This window comes from Vespa mandarinia, chromosome 2, assembly GCF_050613455.1.
Source record: "Vespa mandarinia isolate Hongniang chromosome 2, ASM5061345v1, whole genome shotgun sequence".
Lineage (NCBI taxonomy): Eukaryota > Metazoa > Arthropoda > Insecta > Hymenoptera > Vespidae > Vespa > Vespa mandarinia.
In genome coordinates, this window is record NC_140811.1 from 11,538,961 (window position 1) to 11,560,729 (window position 21,769).

The 21,769-nt window shown below is 35.3% G+C and overlaps 1 protein-coding gene across 14 annotated transcripts in view; it reads left to right on the forward strand.

The window, feature by feature from the left end:
- LOC118441560 (uncharacterized) overlaps positions 1-7,617 on the forward strand; it is a 67,816-nt gene extending 60,199 nt beyond the window's left edge. For 12 of the 14 annotated variants that reach the window (XM_035866112.2, XM_035866122.2, XM_035866132.2 and 9 more), the window contains 4 exons: positions 566-873; positions 1,140-4,232; positions 5,315-5,664; positions 5,748-7,617. In XM_035866112.2, coding sequence (XP_035722005.1) covers positions 624-873; positions 1,140-4,232; positions 5,315-5,664; positions 5,748-6,290 — 4,236 coding nt within the window. In that variant the 5' untranslated portion in view covers positions 566-623 and the 3' untranslated portion in view covers positions 6,291-7,617. The remainder of the gene's footprint in view (positions 1-565; positions 874-1,139; positions 4,233-5,314; positions 5,665-5,747) is intronic. The other 2 variants (XM_035866202.2, XM_035866192.2) reach the window with 2 other exon arrangements.
- Positions 7,618-21,769: the final 14,152 nt, after the last annotated feature.

A 21,769-nucleotide genomic window follows, 5' to 3' on the forward strand; every position in this document is an offset into this window, starting at 1 on the left:
TGTCGCCGCGGGTGACTATTCAACGAACGTCCTCCCCTATAGGGTGTTTCCCTGTGAGATTAAATAAACGATGCGTATGTATATCTTCTCTCCCGAGTATATAATGGAAATGCACGCTCAAGATTCTCCCTTCGGCCATCTTATTTACTCGCTTAATTATAACGAACGATATATCTCTGTCTATCTCTTTCTCTCTTTATCTTTAGTGATCTTTACAATTCAACGAAACTCTCCGTATAACTCTAACTACGATAAGCTTCAAATAAAATTTGCATGCTAAACGTTTCAGACAAACGAGAACTACACTTGATTAGATATATTCGTATAATTTTATACGGTTGTCATACATAAACTGTTAATAAATTAATTTATTTATTAAAAATGTATACGATATATACATATATATATATATATATATATATATATATATATATAATTTAATACGTTTACTATGTACTTAAATGGTTGATAAATATTAAGTTAAATTTTATTAATAATTATTTTATCTACGATAATATATTCAAAAGAATTACAATTATACGGTATAATTAATTTTGTTTTCCAGATGAAGCTCGTAAATACGAGAGAGTAAAGGGAACTGTAATCACGGATATGACGATACGATGATGCGAGATCCGCAAAGACGGAAACGAAGTGCTGGGAGTCGGCGAAGTCTGACTCTTATAATTCAGGCTCTACTGATACAAAATCTCAGCGTTTTAAGAGCCATAGGACAAACATCTGAATGTCCGCCAACGGAATCCATTCCAGGCTGTCCTTGCTATAATTTCCAGGATGGTCTCTTCCTCGAATGTTCTGGCGCCACGGAGGAGACCCTACGGAGTACTTTACAAGCTGTTCTAATGGCGAGTGGTAAGAGCGTAATTTAATTATAAAAGAAAAACATATGTGAAATAAGTCTAGAGAAATATTGAAAAAATTAATACAAATTTTATTAAATCTTATGTGATAACGATGAAACGTGATCAAAGTTTCTCATAGCAGTTTGATAAAATATTCGATACTCAAATATATCTAATGATGTTGTATCGACATCGGATAATCTTAAAAATCTATTTCCATTAAAGATAAAATTGAAAAAAGAAAAAAAAGAACAACTGACTTTCGAATCTTTTCAGGAACAGATACGATAATACAGTCGTTGAGCGTCTACGAACTGGATAAAAGCATCGAGGTACTGAAAGAAGGCAGCTTCCCGGCGGAAACACAAATAAGACATCTGCAAATATCGCATTCGTCACTGAAAGAGATCAACGAGGATGCCTTTTCTAATCTGAGGAAAAGCTTAGAATCCTTAGCTCTCTTGTCCGGACGTTTGACACACGTGCCACAGAAAGCGTTGTCCGATTTAAAAAAACTCGATGTCCTTCACCTTGAATCGAATTTGATTCAAGATCTTTCTTCGTACTGTTTCTATGGTCTGAAATTATTGAAATTGAGTTTAAAGAGTAATCAAATCTTGAAGATATCGGAATACGCGTTCGCTGGACTGGAGGATAGTCTAAGCGATTTGGACCTAGCCGAGAATAAGCTCAAGTTATTTCCAATGGCACCACTTAGGAGACTCGAAAGTTTGGCCTCTCTTCGACTTTCCTATAACGAAATCTCTGAATTACCGGATGATGGTTACAGTCTCCTCGGTTCCTTACTGATTCTCGATCTAAGTAGCAATAATTTTGAAAAATTGTCAGAGAATTGTTTCAGACCCTGTCCCATATTACATACTCTTTCCCTTTACTACAATTCCATCGAAACAATTCACAAAGATGCTTTTATATCGTTGAAAGACTTGGAATCGATAGACCTAAGTCACAATAAAATAGTCCTTCTCGACGTAACTACTTTTAGAAGCAACGAGAGACTCCGAACGATCGATCTCAGCCACAATCATATCCATTATATAGGTGGGGTATTCGCGAGACTACCGGAATTGAGAGAACTTTATCTCGCGGAAAACAATATTCTCGAAATTCCTGGAGATGCTTTCGTCGGTAGTGTTAGTCTCGCTGTGGTTTATCTTCAACAAAATGCTATCAGAAGAATTGACGCGAAGGGTTTAGCCAGTCTGACTCAACTGGCACAATTACATCTAAGCAACAATTACATCGAAAAGGTACCACGAGATTTTCTCGATCATTGTGAAAATCTTTCGTCGTTGTCTTTGGACGGCAACAAAATTCGAGAACTTCAACCGGGGACTTTCGTTAAGTTGCATCAATTAAGAGAATTAAGACTGCAGGACAATCAAATAACCGAAGTAAAAAGAGGAGTATTTTCACCGTTACCCGCTTTGCTCGAGCTTCATCTCCAGAATAATGCGATCACGGATATGGAGACTGGCGCGCTAAGAACACTGAATAGTCTTCAACACGTTAACTTGCAAGGAAATCAGCTGACGATGCTCGGCGACGTCTTTCAGCTATCTACTTCCGAATCTTCATCCGGTGGAAGTTCTCTGGTGTCAATTCAATTGGACAGCAATGCTCTGGCCGTTTTGCATAACGATTCTTTACGCGGACAAGCTTCCGTTAGAATTATGTGGCTCGGCCATAATAAATTAACACACTTGCAAGCTCCTCTCTTCCGAGACTTGCTCTTGGTTGAACGACTGTACTTAACAAATAACTCCATATCTAAGATCGAGGATTCCGCGTTTCAACCGATGCAAGCACTGAAATTTCTCGAGCTAAGTATGAATAAGCTCGGTCATGTAACTGCACGCACCTTTTCTGAACTTCACAAACTCGAGGAATTGTATCTCCAGGACAATGGACTTCGCAGATTGGATCCTTACGCTCTGACGGCTCTAAAAAAATTACGAGTGTTGGATTTAGCGAATAATCATCTCGCTGTACTACAAGAAACAATGTTTCAAGAGGATCTACCAATAGAAACGCTCAATTTGAAGAATTGCTCTATAACGAGCTTAGAAAATGGCGTCTTCGGTGGCCTCTTGAATTTGTCTTACCTCAATTTAGAAGATAATTTGATAACCGCCAGCGCTCTTATTCGTCTCCATGTGCCAGGACTTCGATCATTGCTCGCCTCCGGAAATAATTTCAGTCACATCATGGAACGCAGTCTAAACGGCCTGCCTTCCCTTCAGGAACTCATCATCGACGATGCAAAAATATCGAAATTACCCGAGACGATTTTCCTTTTTAATAAAAATTTGGCACGGCTGCATCTCAATCGGAATCTTCTCAGAGTTCTACCACCTGGCATCTTCGACAGATTGTTATCACTTCGTGAGATTCGTTTAGACCGCAACCGATTTCTGGACATTCCCTATTCCGCATTGGCAAACGCCCTCAACCTCGAAATACTCACATTATCCAACAATGAGATAGTTAATGTGGACGTGGCCAGTTTTGTTAGTTTAAAGTATTTGAGAGAATTGGATTTGAGCCACAATCGGATAGACACAATGTCTGGCTTTGCCATAGCCAATCTATCCCATTTGCTCTCCGTGGATCTCAGCCACAATTACTTGAACGCTTTACCTGCTAACTTTTTTGCACATTCGTCGATGTTACGACGCGTCAACCTATCAGAAAATAAATTCCGACAAATTCCAGCGGTAGCTCTATCCGGACAAAATCTCCCCGGTCTCGCCTGGTTGAATCTAACAAGAAATCCGCTCAATAGAATTCATGATCTACCCTCGGAGGCTATGTATCCAATCCTACAAGAGATACACATATCTGGTACCAATCTGAGCATCGTCACGTCACAAGATTTCGAAGCTTTTCCGGCTCTTCAACACCTCTTTCTAGGTCAAAATTGCATCCTAAGAGTATCTCCAGGAGCATTTCGTAGCTTACCAAATCTATTGACCCTCCATCTAGGTATGAACAGCCTAGAGATTTTACCGAAAGAGAGGCTCCAAGGTATGGAGCATCTGCGAGTACTGAATCTCACGCACAATCGATTAAAGGAACTCGAGGAATTTCCAAAGGATCTTAAGTCTCTTCAGGTACTGGACCTATCCTACAACCAGATCGGTATCGTTGGCAAAGTGACGTTCAAGAATTTAATTAGTCTGGTCGAGCTGCATCTCTATGGTAACTGGATAAACGCGATCTCCAGCGAAGCATTTAAGCCTTTGAAGAAACTACGGCTTCTCGATCTAAGTAGAAATTACTTGGAGAACCTTCCACTGAACGCTTTCCGACCTCTCGAGACACAAATACGAAGTCTTCGAGCCGAAGGTAACTTGAGGTCTTATAAATTAACATGTACACAGTCCTATTCCTCTCTCTCCTCGGTGTTATCTTCAAATATTAGACTCTCCATGATTACATTTACCGCGAAGATTATTGACATTTAACAAGTATCAAGTAAACCAATCAATTTCAAACAAAATTTCGTGATATTGTAATTTATTAACTAATTTTTTATAAACAAATAATTCAATATCTAGAAGAATTACGATAATTATAAAGACAAAACGGTACAAAATGTTAATTAACTGTTTACTGTAGTTCTTATTGTCAAATTAATTAAATTTTATGAATTTTTAAAAATTTATTGATCTGTATGAATATTTATTGTATCTGCATGAATATTTCTGTTAATCTTTTGTTTTTTCTTGTTAATTTCGTAAATTATATAACTGATTTTTTATTTATATTATATCTATATTCTAAAAAATTTCCAAAAATATGCATATACTCATTATTTATAAAAAATGAATTAATAAATTACAATTTCATGAAGTCTTGTTTGAAATTGATTAATGTAAGAATACTTTCTACGGCCACTATAAGTAATAATGAGAATTCTTATCGTTTATGAATAAGAACTTGATTAACTAATTACATTAGCTATAACAATAATTGCTATAACGATAAGTATTCTCACCTAAAACGTTCCTGACTTTTCTTGATTTCTTGTTTTCTGAATAAAATATTCATGCGAATCTCTAAACGCAGTATCCAGAACATTTATATGTATGAATCGATTATCGACCCAACCGAAGTTGCTGCCAGTTGTATTCGCAATCCAATCATATCGCTGGTCACGTACCGTCGTCTCGAATCGATACCCAGTATTACGACAATCAAACAAGCCCGGCTTTACTGTCCTACCCCATCCTCTTATCAAAGTTTACCGGCTAATCTCCCGTCGAGCTTGAAGACCCAACAGACGTTTCCTCTAATCTCTTCCACGAAATCTCCAAACACCTGACGCCTACTCTCTTTACGAATCATTCCGATTTTTACCTCTTCGCTATCAATCCAAGTATCGATTGAAATAAGATGATAAATCTCATTGGGTCTAACTTTCACAGAAAATCCCTTACATTGTGGCTGCGAGTCACAGGAGTTGTGGGAATGGTTGAGAGATCATCAGAAGTTGGTCGGTGGAGTAGGTCGTGGTCGCGGCCGTGGAAGAAACGGCGTCGGAATGGGTGACGTCGAGGGTGGTTTACTGAAATGCGAACAGCCACCGGAGCTTCGTGGACTTGTCTTTCTTGATCTCGACCCTCATGCCTTTTGTTCCGCTCCTCTTGTCCTCAAACTAGCAATCCAGGATATACAGCCTTTCTCGGTGTTGGTATCATGGCAAAGCAGGAATCATTCGGGACTTCATGGTTACCAAGTGGCCTATCATGCATTGGATAATGTCGCCGAGGTGAGTGTTAGTTTCTTTCTAAACTTACATATTCTATAAGTGCAAATGAAAAACTGTAATAGAATCGGAGATTAATCGTTCGATTACAGGTACGTGGTAAATTATTAGATCCAAAAGCACGCTCGGTGAAACTGACAAAACTGTCATCGGACACTCGATACCTGATCTGCGTACTAGGTCTCGGTAGTTGGGGTACACCGATCCCAGAGGATATCGGTGCCTGGCAGTGGAATTCCTCTCATGACGATTTAATCGAAGGATCAACGTTACCGGTTATGTCCGACTCACCAACAAGTCGATGTACCGAGGTTAGAACGTTGGATGCTCCGGATTCGATAGTCGGTGATGGTACCATGAACGATAGAGGAGGTCTCGCTCACATTCTAACGAGACGCTTGGGTTTGATAGTCGGTAGCTGCATGGGATTCGTTGTCTTTATAGTGTTAATCTCAGTATTAGGTTACATGAAGATGAAGAAGCAAAGGGCTGCCATTAAGAGGGATCAACCGATAGCCTCAAACCCACCAGAGTACATGTCCTACAGGCACTTTTCCTTGCAAAGCGGCGATCGAGCAGAGAATCCGTGTCCCAGCTTTATCAGTAACATCGGTACCACACCTTTAAACTCGTAGCATAAGCCGAACGAGTCTCGCAAACACGAACCTCGCGAGCACGATATTGAGATGAAAAGCATCTCGACATACACAGGTATCTTCGGCTAACTTATTCGCTATCAAAATAACGACGACCGTCCAAACGTCGAGTAGTCGAGGATATCGGCCCGCTCGGAAAACGAATCTCGGGAAGAGTCTGCTTCTGATCGGTGCGTAGAAAATGGACATTTTCTTTTCATGGCACGTTATAAAAATAAACAGAAAAACGGACGAGTACATATGTTTCCTTTTCGAAATGTTGCAAAAAGTTCGTTTTTCAAAACTTGCCAATAAATTCGAGTCGGACTATCGAACTTTCTCATTTACGGGAAAATCAACCATAAACGGTTTATCACCACTAAAAAATTCTTACGATTTCCGTAAAAGTTCTTCTTCTTTCTCTTATTTTTTTTCTTTTTTTTTTTTATTTCTTTCGTTTCTTTTTTCTTTTTTACACCCTTCAACTCGGACGCTGCCTAGTTAAACTAACTGTGCCAAAAAGGAATCGGAAACTTTTTACTTGCTTTTCTTCCAATCCTTCGAAGATCTAAGATTGATCGATGGACAAAGGAGGGAACTTTACGATAAAGACTTTTTAAATAAATAGAAAGAAACGCGATAATAGTTAAAGAAAATCGATCGTTATCCGATCGTTCATATTTACTACCAAGTAACAACGCAACGAGTTTCATAAAACTTCGAATCGCTTGCGCGCGAAGACTGATTTTTTAAGTGGTTTATTCGATTCCCCTCACTACAATACTTCCCGTCTTACGATTTTAAATCTCATCTGTGTACGATATGCAGAAAAGAAATCATTGTAAATAAAATCAAATGAAATAAAAGAAAAATAAAGAGAAGAAAACAAAGAAAATACAACTTAACGATTGTTCGTACAAACGTGTATATCTAACGAAAAGAAAGAAACAGAAATAAATAAATAAATAACAAGAAATTCCGTTTCCATAGTGCTGCGAAAGCAATATTACACTTATTCATTCATATTATTCTTACGAACAGCACTAATGGCGAAATAAAAGAGATATGTTCGGTTCCGGACGCACGGAAAAACTCTTTAGAATTAAAGAATTATCGAAGTTCATGTGTGATTCCTGCCAAACGAAAAAGAAAGAGAGGAAGATTGAGAGATCAGACGTAATCAATTGCCAAAACTATTGACTGTGTACGAAAGCGTTACGAAGAATCAGTATATTGTATATAGATAGAGAATATGTATACACTTAACAATTCTTTATTATAGTCTAGGCTTTCGTTTAATAAAAATTCGTCAAAACTATCGATTAAATTTTTCTTTTTATAATACCTTACTGAAAAAAATACTTTTGATTCTGCTAAAAATAAAAAGGAAAGAAAAACAAAACAAAAATAGTAATATCCACCACTTCAAGAAATTTCGAGACGATATCGATTGAGAATAGAATTGTCGCAAGATAACGACAGCATACAAGTACTTTTCGTTTGTAAGCTAAAATACATTATCGGTAAAACGTTTAACATTTACCGTTCGCCATGCGGACCAAATGGAATTTCCAAGCGAATTAGCAGTGATCCGTTGAGCCATCTCGTACGACTAATTAATTAATTATAATGGAAGCTTAGCCGGGCCAGCTTAAAGCGAGTTTGTGGTTCGCTTAGGTCACGTAATTAACTTGGGGTCGAGCGATTCTATCCCTAAACGTCAATCAGTTTCGATCTGGGACATCGAAAACAAAATCAGTCGGTTCTACGATGCACTGTGAAGCTCTATGTAAGTATATACGTAAGTACTTAAATAGATAGATAGATACGGAAAATACAAAGGTAAGTAGCATTGATTTTGAGAGAATCCACACTGATTATCTAATTAATCTGTAGAAGAAAAAAAATTATTATAAACATTATTATGATAATATAATTATAATAAATATTTAAAATACTTATGGGCCTGAGTAAAGTAAATCACCGTTAATTACTCGATTTCCGAGAAAGAAGAGAATATTCTTTCCTTTTTTTTTCCTTTTCTTTCTTTTAGCCGAATTCCAAGTGGAGAATTTCCTCGTTGTATCTGAAAGCATCTCGCGAAGCCTGGGAAGAACGGGGGAACTCGCGTGGCGACTGCGATTGCAATTACAAGTCGTAATTAATTCCGTGGGCTTCGCTCAGACTGTCGCGTGCTGTCGAGGTGAAGATGGAAGACAAGAGAAAGGGAAAGAGAGAAAGAGAAGAGAGAAATAAGTGCTCCCCCTTGTAATCCAGAAGTACCAGTGTGCCGCTGGAACGGCTCGTTTCTGTTATTTCGTAATTAAACGCTCGACTCAATCGACGAAAATTAGCAATTACATGAAATAGTCCAGAGGAATAAAGGAAGAGGTAGGAAATGTCTCGTCTCGTTCTTCATCCTCTTTCAATCCTAATTGTTATTTTACAAAATTTTAAACGTAAATTCAGGTTATATGAAAGAATATGATAATTTTCTTTTTTTTTCTTATTGAATATTTGTCCAATTAATATTAATCTTAGTTACGTACGATTTTAATAAAAAAAAAAAAAAAAAAAAAAAAAAACAAATATAATTACAAGTTAATTAGTATAAAGAAAGTTGAAATGGAATAAAACTTAAAAAAAATTTTAAAGTTTCTCTTTAGGCTTCGGTCTCATGCAAGGTTCACTTTGCTACGACCTGATTGACAAGTTGAACAAAACAAAATATACGAAGCACAAAAAAGAACAAAAACATAGCCGTCATATCGCCACGCGAAAATTTATGATAGACATGTGTCTAACTATTTTCCAATATTTCTCTCTTTCTCTCTCTCTCTCTCTCTCTCTCTCTCTCTCTGTATGTGTGTGTATGTGTATGTGGTTCTCTCTTCTTTTTCTAATTGTTCCAGAGGTATAAAGAATTGATTGAAAATCACAATACAATAAAAAAGGTTTACAATATTTTTCGATCATTTTACTATATATTACTAAATATTCTTATTTGATACTATTACTTGGAATGAATACTATTAATCAAACTCGTACTTCCAAAGTTATCCAACTAGATCTCTATAGAATTCCATGAAGTATCTCCATAATCTTCCTATTCATATTACGATCCGTAAATCGATTAAACTTGTTTGATTTCGTTAATAAGTTGGAGTCGACTGTACCACTTAATATATAAACCATTTCTAGTTAATCCTATTAATGTTTCTTTCTTTATCATTTTATAACTTTATAAAAGCTTACATAATTTACAAAATTATAATTATTAATAAAGAAACTAATATATCGCTTTGAAGAATGATCGTTTTGAAAAAAGAAAATGAGCGCATGTATATATACCGTAAATGTCTCAGTAGATGTTTGTATATCGTGAAGCAGAATGGGAGGGTGGTTGCTGAGGTAGGATTGTGGCTATAGCTAGTACTTTACAGCCAAGGAAGACTCGGTATAGAAGCAATTTTATTAAAGTCCGTATCCGCACCTAGTCATAAAGGCTTTCTCTCTCTCTCTCTCTCTCTCTCTCTCTCTCTCTCTTTCTCTCTCTCTTTTTCTCTTTCTCTCTTGTTTTCCATCTTTGTATATTTTGCTACTCGTCTTTCGGTTTCTTTGAAGGAGTCCACCTACCGAATATTCTCTCTCTCTCTCTCTCTCTCTCTTTCTCTCTCGCTCTCTCTCTCTCTCTCTCTCTCTCTCTCTCTCTCTCTCTTTTCACACGTGTATTCACGAACACGAAAGTAATATACGTTGAATTTCTCGACATGGCGTATACACAAAGAACGAGAAAGGTTTGCTTACCATGCTCAAACGATGCACTTGCAGACTAGGAAATTATGCGAGCAACCGAGTTCTCCGTTTTTCCTTGCACTACCCTTCCTTCCGTCTCCTTGACTTCTCGACTATTCTCTTTCGCGGTGTCTGACGTTTCTAAAACTTCCATGGAATGTCCTCGCTTAGAAAGCTAGTACATTTTCACATTTTGCAAGACGATTGGCTTGATAATTTTCTGGTAGGAATAATGAGAAAAAGAGAAAGAGAAAAAGAAAAAGAGAAAAAGAGAAGATGAAGAATAATGGAATGCTTCAAAAAAAAAATGTAGACATTCAATTATCGACCATTTTTAAATGAACGAATAAAAAAAAGGGAGAGGAAAGATGAATCGAACGAAAGAATATGTGGCAACAAAAGTATATAAGTATAATATACTCTTACTCTTTATAAACGTCATGTAACTTTAAAAAAAATACGCTCGAAACAAAATATCTGTATACGTATATTTTAAGTTTTATTTCATTTCTTCAAATACTAATTATTAGTTCATATCCAGAAGTTATTATTATTAATAAAAGTTATTGTTATTAAATATAAAGAGTAAAACTTAACACGCGTTTTTTACAACAGTTTTTATAACTTTTTTAAAATTTGACCAAACGATTAATTAGAAGGATTACTTCACGCGTAGAAATATAAAAAAATTGCGCGTAAAAAAAAATTGAAAAAATTGCGATTCGTCGAAAAAAAAAGTAAAGGTTGCTTTTTATAACTTTTTTATTTGAGCTGATAATAAAAATTTAAACAACACATTTCGAAGATTTATTTCTGTTATATTTGTACATAATAAACATTTTATTATCGACTGATTTATATATATATAAATTATATAAGAAATTATATAAAAAATTATATAAATTATATAAAAGAATACTGAAAAGTATAACAAATGTAAGCGATCGTCCTTATATGTGATTTGAAATCCTCCGGAGATTCAAAGATCCTCGAAAACATCGTATACTTTCCTTTATCTTCCCTTTTTTTTTACTACGAGTCTCCCGTCAAGTAGCACTTAACGGCACGACGTGACTCACCCCTGTAAAGTCGGAAAATCAGTGTCCATCGAGAGAAGGTGAAATAGGATAGGAAGACACTGCTTAAAATGCTCCCGCGCAAGTCGTAATCTCATTTGGAATGATTCCATTCTCTCGGGTTGATCCTCCTAGGGATGGGAAAAGTGGTCTAGAAGCGAGAAATGCCATCGTGAAGAGGCGATAGAGCCATCCTTGCGTAAGAGGAACCGATCCGGAATCAAAGGACGGATAGAAACTGCTTTTTCATCGTCCCTACTCGAACTTTTATTGTACATAAATCATAATCTCGATCCATTTTCTTCGATATCAAGAGCCACCACGTAAATGACAACGATTCGATATAAGTATTTATTTTATTTATTCAAGTACGCTTGAAAAAAAAATGGAAATATACTATTTTACGTTGTTAAATCTATCAGGTTTATATGAATTCACGATCGATTAGTCGAAAACTGTAATCTTTTACATTCAACGAGGATAGGTATACTCGTAAAACGCAATACTTGCTCAAAATACTAACAAATATAACAACGAAAATGATAATAAAAAATGTTTAAACAATTTCTCATCGTTCGTTCGTTCGTTCGTTCGTACGTACGTTCATTCGTTTGTTCATTTATTTGTTCAATAAAACGCCATGCAAAGAGATGACATAACGTTGGTTATTTATTTTCCTAAAAGCCACGAGCCAATGCATTACATAGGAATTTCACCAATGACATATAATTAATATTTACTCACCATCCATTGGGAAATGAGTATACTGAAAGGGAGGTGGTGGTTATGGTATACACGGAAACGCAGAAAAAATCAAAAATTTCGCGAAATACAATTAATGCCGGTATGTTCTAGTACTCTCGTAGTAGCCGCTACTAATACCAACACAAGCCTTGCACATTTCGTTCAAGTTAAACAATCGTGACCCATAACAATAACGAATGATAATCCGATAAATCTTCGACGCTTCTGGCGTTCGAGAAATACAAAGTAAATCGGTATTCCCTTTACGATATCATGTGCATCGATAACAATATTAATTATTAATTTTAATTGTGCAGCGTTTATCGCTCTGTTCATTTATGCATGTTAGTTCAGTGCCGATGTCTCGCCGTTTACGAAGCAATACGACAATTCATTAAAGTAATTCGCATGAAAACAGAACACATCGTTCCATTAACGACCGCCAACTTCTCCGACCATTTATCATGGTAATGAACTAAATTCGTTCGATTTTACCCATGCAAATCAATACCATTCGTTTCCAAACTTTCCAAATTTTTTTTAGCTTTTATTTTACGATTACGATAACCTCGTTATATCAGTATCATTTAATTCAATAACAATTTTATCTTCAATCTTTTTTCATCTATTTGAAAGTCTATTTCGAACTATTTTAAAAGGACATATGTACATACCATACGTAATATATCTTGATTCTACGAATATATCGTATTTTCCGAACAATTCGAAAAGGTACGAAAGAACGCCAGACTTTATTAAAGTTACGCAACTCGTACGTTCTCACCTCGTGCATGTCATCGGAAAAATTTGTCGTAACGTTCAACTACGCTTTAATAACTCGGACACGGTTTAGCAATTCCGGGCGCGACACAGCACGAAATATTATATTTACCTGCAACCTTCCGAAAGTCTACATATATATATATACATATATATATAGTCTTTCGGAACATATATATATGAGTGTGTATGTATATATGCGTATAAATATAAATATATATATATATATATATATATATATATATATGTGTGTATATATATAACGCATAGAGAGTGTTTACCTGGAACGGCAGGATGAATAATTTTACGAGCGCGCCGAGTGCATTTAATCCATTTTCATCAGCCACGCTACAAAATTACATATCTTCCTGGTGCGATAACAATATCGATGATTTTCATTGAAACGAAAATTCGAACGAGTCTCCAGAGGCAATGCTGATGAGGTGGATAGTTGTATGAGCAAGAGAGAAAGAGAGAGAGAGAGAGAGAGAGAGAGAAAGGGAAAGGTGACCCATGATTGCCAAAATGTGCTATAACAGGCGATACGGGCGTGCTAAATCGCCTAGAAAATTTTCACCCCACCTAAGGGCACTGTCATTACGATCAGCGTAACATGAAAAACGATCGTTTCTCATAATTAAAACTGTAAAGACAAAAAAAAACAAAGAAAAGATAACAATTTTCAAAACAAAAAAGACTATAAAAAATACCCGGTTTATTTGTAATTTTACGTATAAAAAAGGGAACAGGCGTTAGAATGATTTCTAACGGAATATAATGTCCTCGAAAGTTGACTCGGTGGTATAAAAAATCGATCGTGATTTATTAGATCACGCGATAGCAGTCAATCTCAATCTACGATTCAACTTAAATGACTATCTCGTTTAAAGTCGTACTTCCCTCATCCGAAAAGATCGAGAAAGAGATAATACCTACTTCATGTCTCATTCTAATTTATTCACGATGTATATTTCAAATAACGACGCTGCTTAACGAAGTCTGTCCCACTTTTCTCGAAGAACTCTCAGACATCCTTTCTATAGGGGCAACCACCCTCGAAATAAACGAGCAACTACCACCCTCGAACTAAGCGGGCAGACCCTAACCAAGTCATCTTGGCTTTTCGAAAAGAAGAAAATACGTATACCGTGACGTTCTGAGTTGAATAAAAGCTTTGAGTTTTAGTGTATATGTGTTTTATACCTACTCATATAGAATATCATAATAAAACCGCACGTTAGAGAAAACGAGAAAGATTTCTCGGCTATGTGCCAGTTCCTTGAAGAAAAATGGAGAAAACGCCGTTGACAAGCAACAACCCGTCCATCGATGAAATTCTCCTTTGCTTTTTCCTTTATCGTTCTTCCACCATTTCCCAAATGGTAAGCCATGTTTCTTGATGTCTCTTCGATTGATTCGAAACGAATTCTGAGTTATCGAAGAGGAAGTTACATGCACGTGGTTCACGTAAATATTACTTTAGCCACGAACACCTGTAAATTATCGTTATTTTTTTTTTAACTCTCTTCAAAAAGTTCAATAATAATCTTATACGATATTCTATATTTTTGAAAAGTTCTTAATGGTAGAACATAATAGTAAGGATTTTATCAAATCTTCACTTTAGAACTTTGAACAAAGAAATAATATTATACTGATAAAAGGAAGTTCATTCGTTTAAAAAACAAAGAAAGTAAAAGATGAAAAATATTTCTCGTAGATGAGATCTTGAGAATGGGTGTAAGAAATATCGTTTTCTTTTCCTTTTTTTTTTTTCGATCGAGAATAAGACCAAGTTGAAACGAGCGTACCATATGAAACAAAAGAAAGAGTAGAAATAAGAGGAAAAGGAACAACTAAGTGAGAGTTCGAATTCACAGCGTATAAAAAAAAAAATTTCGACATAACAAAATTGCATGAAATGACACGTGTCTATGTTTCTTTTCTCAATAGCAAACACTAACTCTCTGTCCTTTCATTTTGTTTTTTTCTTACAAAATTCTTCTCTCTCAAACATATTTCTCCCTTGTATTATCATTCTAGAGAAACAAAGATATAAGAAAAGAAAAGAAAATAAGAGATAGAAAGAGAACGAAAAGCAGAAATTCTCGTTATAAGCATTCATTTCGTATCAACATAAACCGCAGAGAATTTGCAAAGGCGAAAGAACACACAAATCACATTTCTGTTAAGCGAAACACAGCGCGTGTATATACGTCCATCCATTGTGTGCTTCTATTAACGACAGGAAAATTTCAAATTGTTAAGAACAAGGCAATAGAAACAATAATGGAAAAATATTTTCTTCTCCCTCCCTCTCTCTGTCCCCTGATTTCATCTACGAGAAACATTTTTCTTCTTTTACTTTCTTTTTTTATTTTCTCATTTTTTCTTATTCCTTACTTCTCATTTTTCTATTTCTTTATTAGCTGTGTATGACGAATATACTCCTCATGCGAAATAAGCAATTATCATTTGCTATTTCAAATATTTTAGAATATACTGATACTAGAACAAGATAAAGAAACAAACAAAAAAAAATAAATATATTCATTTAAAAATAATTGCGCACGATGTAATCGGTAAAATATTTTTAAATTTCTGAATATATTCTTTTCTTTGTTCTTTTTTTTCAATGTTTTTTTTTTTTTTTTTTTTTTTTTTTTTTGATGAAATTAAACTTCTTCCAAAGAAGCCGAAAGATAAAAATATTACTCATTCTCAGATTTTCGCTTAAGTATTAACAGTCTTATCATCTTTAATAAAGAACAATTACATAGATTGCATTTCCTATTTCTAGTAGACCTTATGAATCAGTTGTTTTCTTTAAATTATGCCTGTAACTTATAAATTTGTAGGAATGTACATATGTTACAATATACCATTTGTAGAAAGAACTTTTCTTAAATTTATAATTCATAATTTTTTTTCAAATATTTGTTTTCATTTTTTTTTAAGGAAATTATGTATATTTTAAGTTTTATGAATACTATCGAATTTGAGGAATAAAATTATTGATTTTTCAAAAAATTATTAATTAAAATTAAAATTATTTCATTATATTTTAATTCACTTTTACAATAGCTGCATATATTCTATATTTAATGAATATACCGACCACCTTTTCATCACGATACAACATAAATATACTTTAAAACACTTTATAAATAAATGTACAGAGCTAATAGGTTAAATAATTATAAGATCGAAAAGAAAATAAAAAGAACGTACTACAATATATTTGCGAAAAAACTCGCGATCAATTTTTTATTGGCTTTTTACAATGCGTCGAATCGAATTTCTTTTTTCTTTTCTTTTTTACTTGTGGTTTTAAAGTACACGTTTTCCCTGTGCATTAATGATCGTAAAAAAAAAAAGAATGTACAAGCGGTAAGGAAATGTAATCTCGCGGGTAATTTTTGTAACGAACGGCAAGGCGAAAAGAAAAGCAAGCAGACACTTTAATTTGCCGCAATATCAAAAGAAATAATAAAATGTGAAAATTCTCATTAGCGTAATACTCGTTCTGAACGAAGTGGATGGTAGGAGAGCACAGAATACGGTGAAATTACTGGGAGACCTAACGATAACGCCATATTGAAACTGCTGGCTCGAGGTGGCAAAGGAAAAGCGAATCTTGTCTTCCTAACGTAAAACTAGATTATCCTGGAAACTGATGGAACTCGTGTACAACCCACGGTCCCTTCTCGAATATGTAGTTCGTAGCTGAGAGGTACACTCGATTTCGAGCAAATTCAAGTATAATATAAGACAAAACAATATGTTGTAAATAAACGTCATTTTCGAGATTAGTTTGTATTCATTTAAACTAAATATTCTAACTGTAATCTCGTCTTCTATAAGATCGCTCTCTAAAAACAATGTCCCATCAACTGCACGAACATGAATGAATATTTTATATAAATTCAATATAAATGATAATCATCTGAGAAGATAGAAGATAATAGCTACGGAAGAAAAGCAAGAGATATATATTTGGCATTAAGTATCCATTGTATCCTGAGTATAAAGAGAGAGTTTCATCTTAGGCACGTCGTTAAATTTACCGCAGTAGTTTAAACGGAAATCGTACAGAAGTAAGATGACACTATGTGGTAGTAGTTATTTCCGTCTGTCCGTTATGGACACTGGAGAATAAGAAAGAGAGAGATAAAATGTATTCAGTCTTGTCATCTTAGACCACATTCGATTTATGTTTCCTATACTATACTAAGGAAATCATTGTTTATCCTTCCCTGTTAATTTATAAATACTTAATTCCCTTTTAACTTATAAATACTTAAATAGACTTCTAATCGTCTAAATCTATTATATACCAAAATTAATATCGATCTCCAACGATGAATAATGTCTGAAAAAAAATTCAATCAAGCATTATATAAATAAAGAGAAGTATTTATCTATTTGCATAAATACTCGTAAGAAATATGAACATGACATATAAAATATGATACTCGTTCTAATATTAACGTGAGCAAAACCCATGATAATATTTCAAACAAATAATTGATAGAACACTTGCCAGCTACAAAGATTGCGAAAAATTGGAACGAACACGCACGGGTATCGACAAATCGATGATGAAGTAACAATACGAGTAGTTATTAGCTCGGGATTGAAAAGAGAAAAAAGAGAGTGGCAATTTTAAAGCATTCTCGCTTTTAATTGAGTTGGTATAATAGGAAAAACAGACAAGCGCTTAGTTGGCAAATAATAATAATAATGAAGTTGTACGTTTTCCACTGTCGAGATTTTCAATGATTAATTAGGAGATCGTACCTTTAGCTGAGAAAACTCGATATATAGCCAAGTATTTTATTACGAAACTGCATTCTCTTTCCTTCTTTCTCTTTCCTTATCTCTCTCTCCCTCTCTCTCTCTCCCTCTCCCTCTCTTTCTCTCTCTCTCTTTCTCTCTCTCTGTTTTTCTCTTTATTTTTCTCATGGTGGGGGAACAAATTAATCAAGAAGGAATACATTAGGCTCGTGCAACGCCACTCGTTAGACAACATCGAGGCTACTAATAAATTTAGTGAAAACATCTGTCAAATTGCCGAGACACGAGTCACATCCTTGTTCTCCACAAAGTAACTAGCTAACACGCTGAAACGCGTGGCAGTCATAATTAATGACGATGAGAGAACGAATTTCTCATGAAGACTTTCTTTTTTTCTTTATTTTTCTTTCTCTTTCTCTTTTTCTTTTTCTTTTTCTTTTTTTCTTTCTTTTTTTCTTGAAAGGTGACTCAACCTCGAAGTATTGAAAATACAATATTTTCAAAAAAGTACGAACTTTTTAGGATCTCTTTTATAAATATCTCCGAACGAATGAGAATCTATCGTACAACCCGTCATTGAAATTCCCTTCGAATTTTTATTCTCAACGTTGTCTTAAGTATCCACTTTGTCCGTCTCTTCTCTTTAAAATCGAACATTTCCGAGGTATTTTCCAAAGCTTCCAAATACCGATGATCGACGAAATAGCTTCATTACATTCCTGTAACGATATACGTAATATTACAAAAAAGAGGTCGCTAAACGAAATCAAAAATTGTATGCATAGAAGCTATCCTACAAACTCTCCTGGCGAATAAAGATTATAAGGTTTATAAAAAAATATTATAAAGTTTATAAAAAAGAAAGAAAACGAAAGATAGAGAAAGAGAGAGAGAGAGAGAGAGAGAGAGAGAGAGAGAAAGAGAGAGAAAAGCAAAGAACGCTTCGCATTATTTCATGTTTTTCCGAACGATAAGGGATAAATTAAGGCTTTACTCTCTCTCTCTCTCCCTCTCTTTCCATCCCCCTCTCCTTCTCTCTCTCTCTCTCTCTTTCTATATATATATATATATATATATATATATATATATATATACATTTATAAGATCTACCTACGTTCATATCTACATTCAAAGTAAATCGTTGTCCTACATTTTTTTTGACGTACACGTTTAGGAAAAGGAAAAGGAAGAACGTGGAAACGCGAAATCCATGTGATAAAGTTTATCGACGAAATCGGCGATTGCTTCACAAGAAAACGGACAAAGAAAGCAAGTAAGTGAACGAGAAAGAGGTAGTGAGAGAGATGAAGATAGAGAGAGAGAGAGAGAAAGAGTGAATATCCGTAGATGGCGAAGGCTGTTATTCTGACGGAAATTTCTCGAATAAATATTTCTATCGGTTGTCAACCCCACTTTCAATCCCGTTCGGCAACTCGAATTCGTTTCCGTTCCGATTTTCCGACAAAATCGTCAAGAAATTTGAAGATCTGGACCAACGAAGGTAACCGATTTCTTCAACGAAAATCTTACAAATGAAATCATCATAGAAAGACGACTGAATATCGTCTAAAAAAACTTGCTAGACGTTTTGCTGTTCCTGCTTTATTAAAACACCGAATAGGCATTTTTTATTGTTGGCATATATGTACTGACAAGAGCGATACTATTAAAGGGCATATGATGTCATCCCTGTATTATTTCGACATTTCTATTTCTATAAACAGAGAAAGGAAAATATATGATATACGAATCAAAATCCAATCGAATATTTTAAAAGTAATTCATTGAAATAAATGAATCAATAACATTGTGCTTAAACGTATCCTTTACAGTTTTTTTTTCTTTTCTTCGTTAAAATTATAAATATTCTTAATAATCGAACAATTCACTTTCACATAAATTTCTAAACCATCCTTTCATTATCCTTCATTATCGATCGATTTAATAAAGTGGTTAAGTTACGGGTCAATGACCTAGAAGACACGCCCGATCGATCGAACTTTCCTAAAGCTTTCTACGACGATTTCTTGTTCGCATCGAAGCGTAAAAAGCCGTAACAAAAGCTCTAGAGAGAGAAAGAAAGGGAAAAAGCAACACAAAGAGATACCGTTTGGACAGGCTTTGTATAAGCTGGACGCAGTAGAACGTGTACCCGGACACGAGACTTCATTCGAAACGCATCGGTACTCGCGGTTCACCTTTTCAGGATGTCGAAAATAAAAGCAAGCGTATCAGCGCGAAATGGTATTGAACAAAATACGAAGGTAGGGAACCGTAGAATGGTTGCTCCCTAGTACGCTTTGCAGAAGAGAGAATTCTATAAGTGAGAGAGAGAGAGAGAGAGAGAGAGAGAGAGAGAGAGAGAGAGAGATACAGAGAACAGAAAGCGAAAGAAAGAGAAAAAGAGGTTAAAAGAACAAACAGTTACACGACAGTTGGTGCGGATGTGGAGTTGGCAGCAGTTGCAGCATACCGGCCAGCTTTTTCCACCTGATAAAATTTAACCAATTAACGTCAACCAGTAACTTATTTGCCGCCTGGCTATAAACCCAAGAGGCATCGAGAGATTCGGCTTGTTTGTACATTTTTACTCTTCCTCTTTCTCTTTCTCTTTCTCTCTCTCTCTCTCTCTCTCTCCCCTTTTCTCTCTTTCTTCCGTATTGCCAGTCGTTTCAAATTTATTGGATCTCGCGGTCGGATAAACGAAAAGAAAATACAGAGAACGTGCGCTTTGTAAAAACACATTGTACACGCTCGTTCGGAAATAAATATTGATCTTTTAACGTTGGATCCATAACGAAAGAGAGACAGAGAAGGAAAGAGGAAAAGATAGAAAGAACTCTCTCTATTTTTTAGCGTAAATTTGTTGCTACCATGAGAAGCGTTAATTCGGTAACATAATGAATGGCTATCGCCCCGAATCACTTTTTTTTTCTTCCTTCCTTCTCTCTCTCTCTCTCTCTCTTTTTTGTTCCAAGGATAAAGGATCCCTCTCGACGTGTAGCCCGTGGCGATGCTGACTTTAACAAGAGAAACGAGCGCGCAACATTGCGCATGAATTTTCCCGCGAAATTGGGTTAATGGAGAAGCGTAATCAGGCGAACGACGTTTCATAGTTACGACGAACATTATAAAAATATGTTGCACCGAATGACATTAGCACGCTGATATCGCTTGAAACGCAATAAAGATGAAATAGAAAGACATAATAGAGTAAAAATAAATAAATTAAAAGTCTACGTCAATATAAAAATTTACAACAATTACGAAAGCGAAGCAGAAGAAATCGGAAAAGGAAATGTAAAAATTCCATTAATGAAATAGGATTAATCTCTTTTTTCCTATCGTATTGCTCAAGGGCCAATTAATCTCTCTATTAATTTATTACTTTCGATATCGTGACTTTAATTTTCCAAAGGCACTCGATTACTTCTATTTCTAAAAGCTATCGCTGCTCTTTCTCTCTCTCCCTTTCTCTCTCTCTCTCTCTCTTTCTCTCTCTCCCTTTCTCTCTCTTTCTCTCTCTCCCTTTCTCTCTCTTTCTCTCTCTCTCTCTTTCTCTCTGTCTCCCTTTCTCTCTCTCTCTCTCTCTCTCTCTCTCTCTCTCTCTCTCTCTCTCTCACCTTTCGTCAACGTGTACGGATAATTATCATCGGTGAACAATGTCAGACAAAAGAGATTTATGACAAATCGATTTGACGCCACGTATGCATAGGCATTCGTCGAATACGCGCAACGAAGTGGTCATGGTTTGCGTTTGGTGCTTGCTCGTTTTCATCACCTGCGGCTGATGGTAGGTTTATTGACGAGATGGATAGATAGAGATAGAAATATACATATATATATTTCTATGTATTTCTATATATATATATATATATATATATTTCTATATATATATATATATATATATATATATATATATTTCTATGTATTTCTATATATATATATATATATATATATATATTTCTATGTATTTCTATATATATATATATTTCTATGTATTTCTATATAATTAATTGTAGGAAAAAAGAAAGAGTAAATAGAGGGAGAAGGAGGAGCGTTGCAAGCGATATGACGAGTACCACCGATAGAAAGTAAAAAGAGAGGAGGTAGAAATCAATTTTCACGCCGCTAGGACTGCCTTTCGCTTGCGATTGGTCGAAAACCGTGGGACGCTGCATCCCTTTTAACCACACAGACACAAACGCATCCACGCAGACAAACGCATTATCGGCAGCTCTCTCTCTGTTGCCTCGTTAAATTACCGACTATCCCTTTCCCCCACAA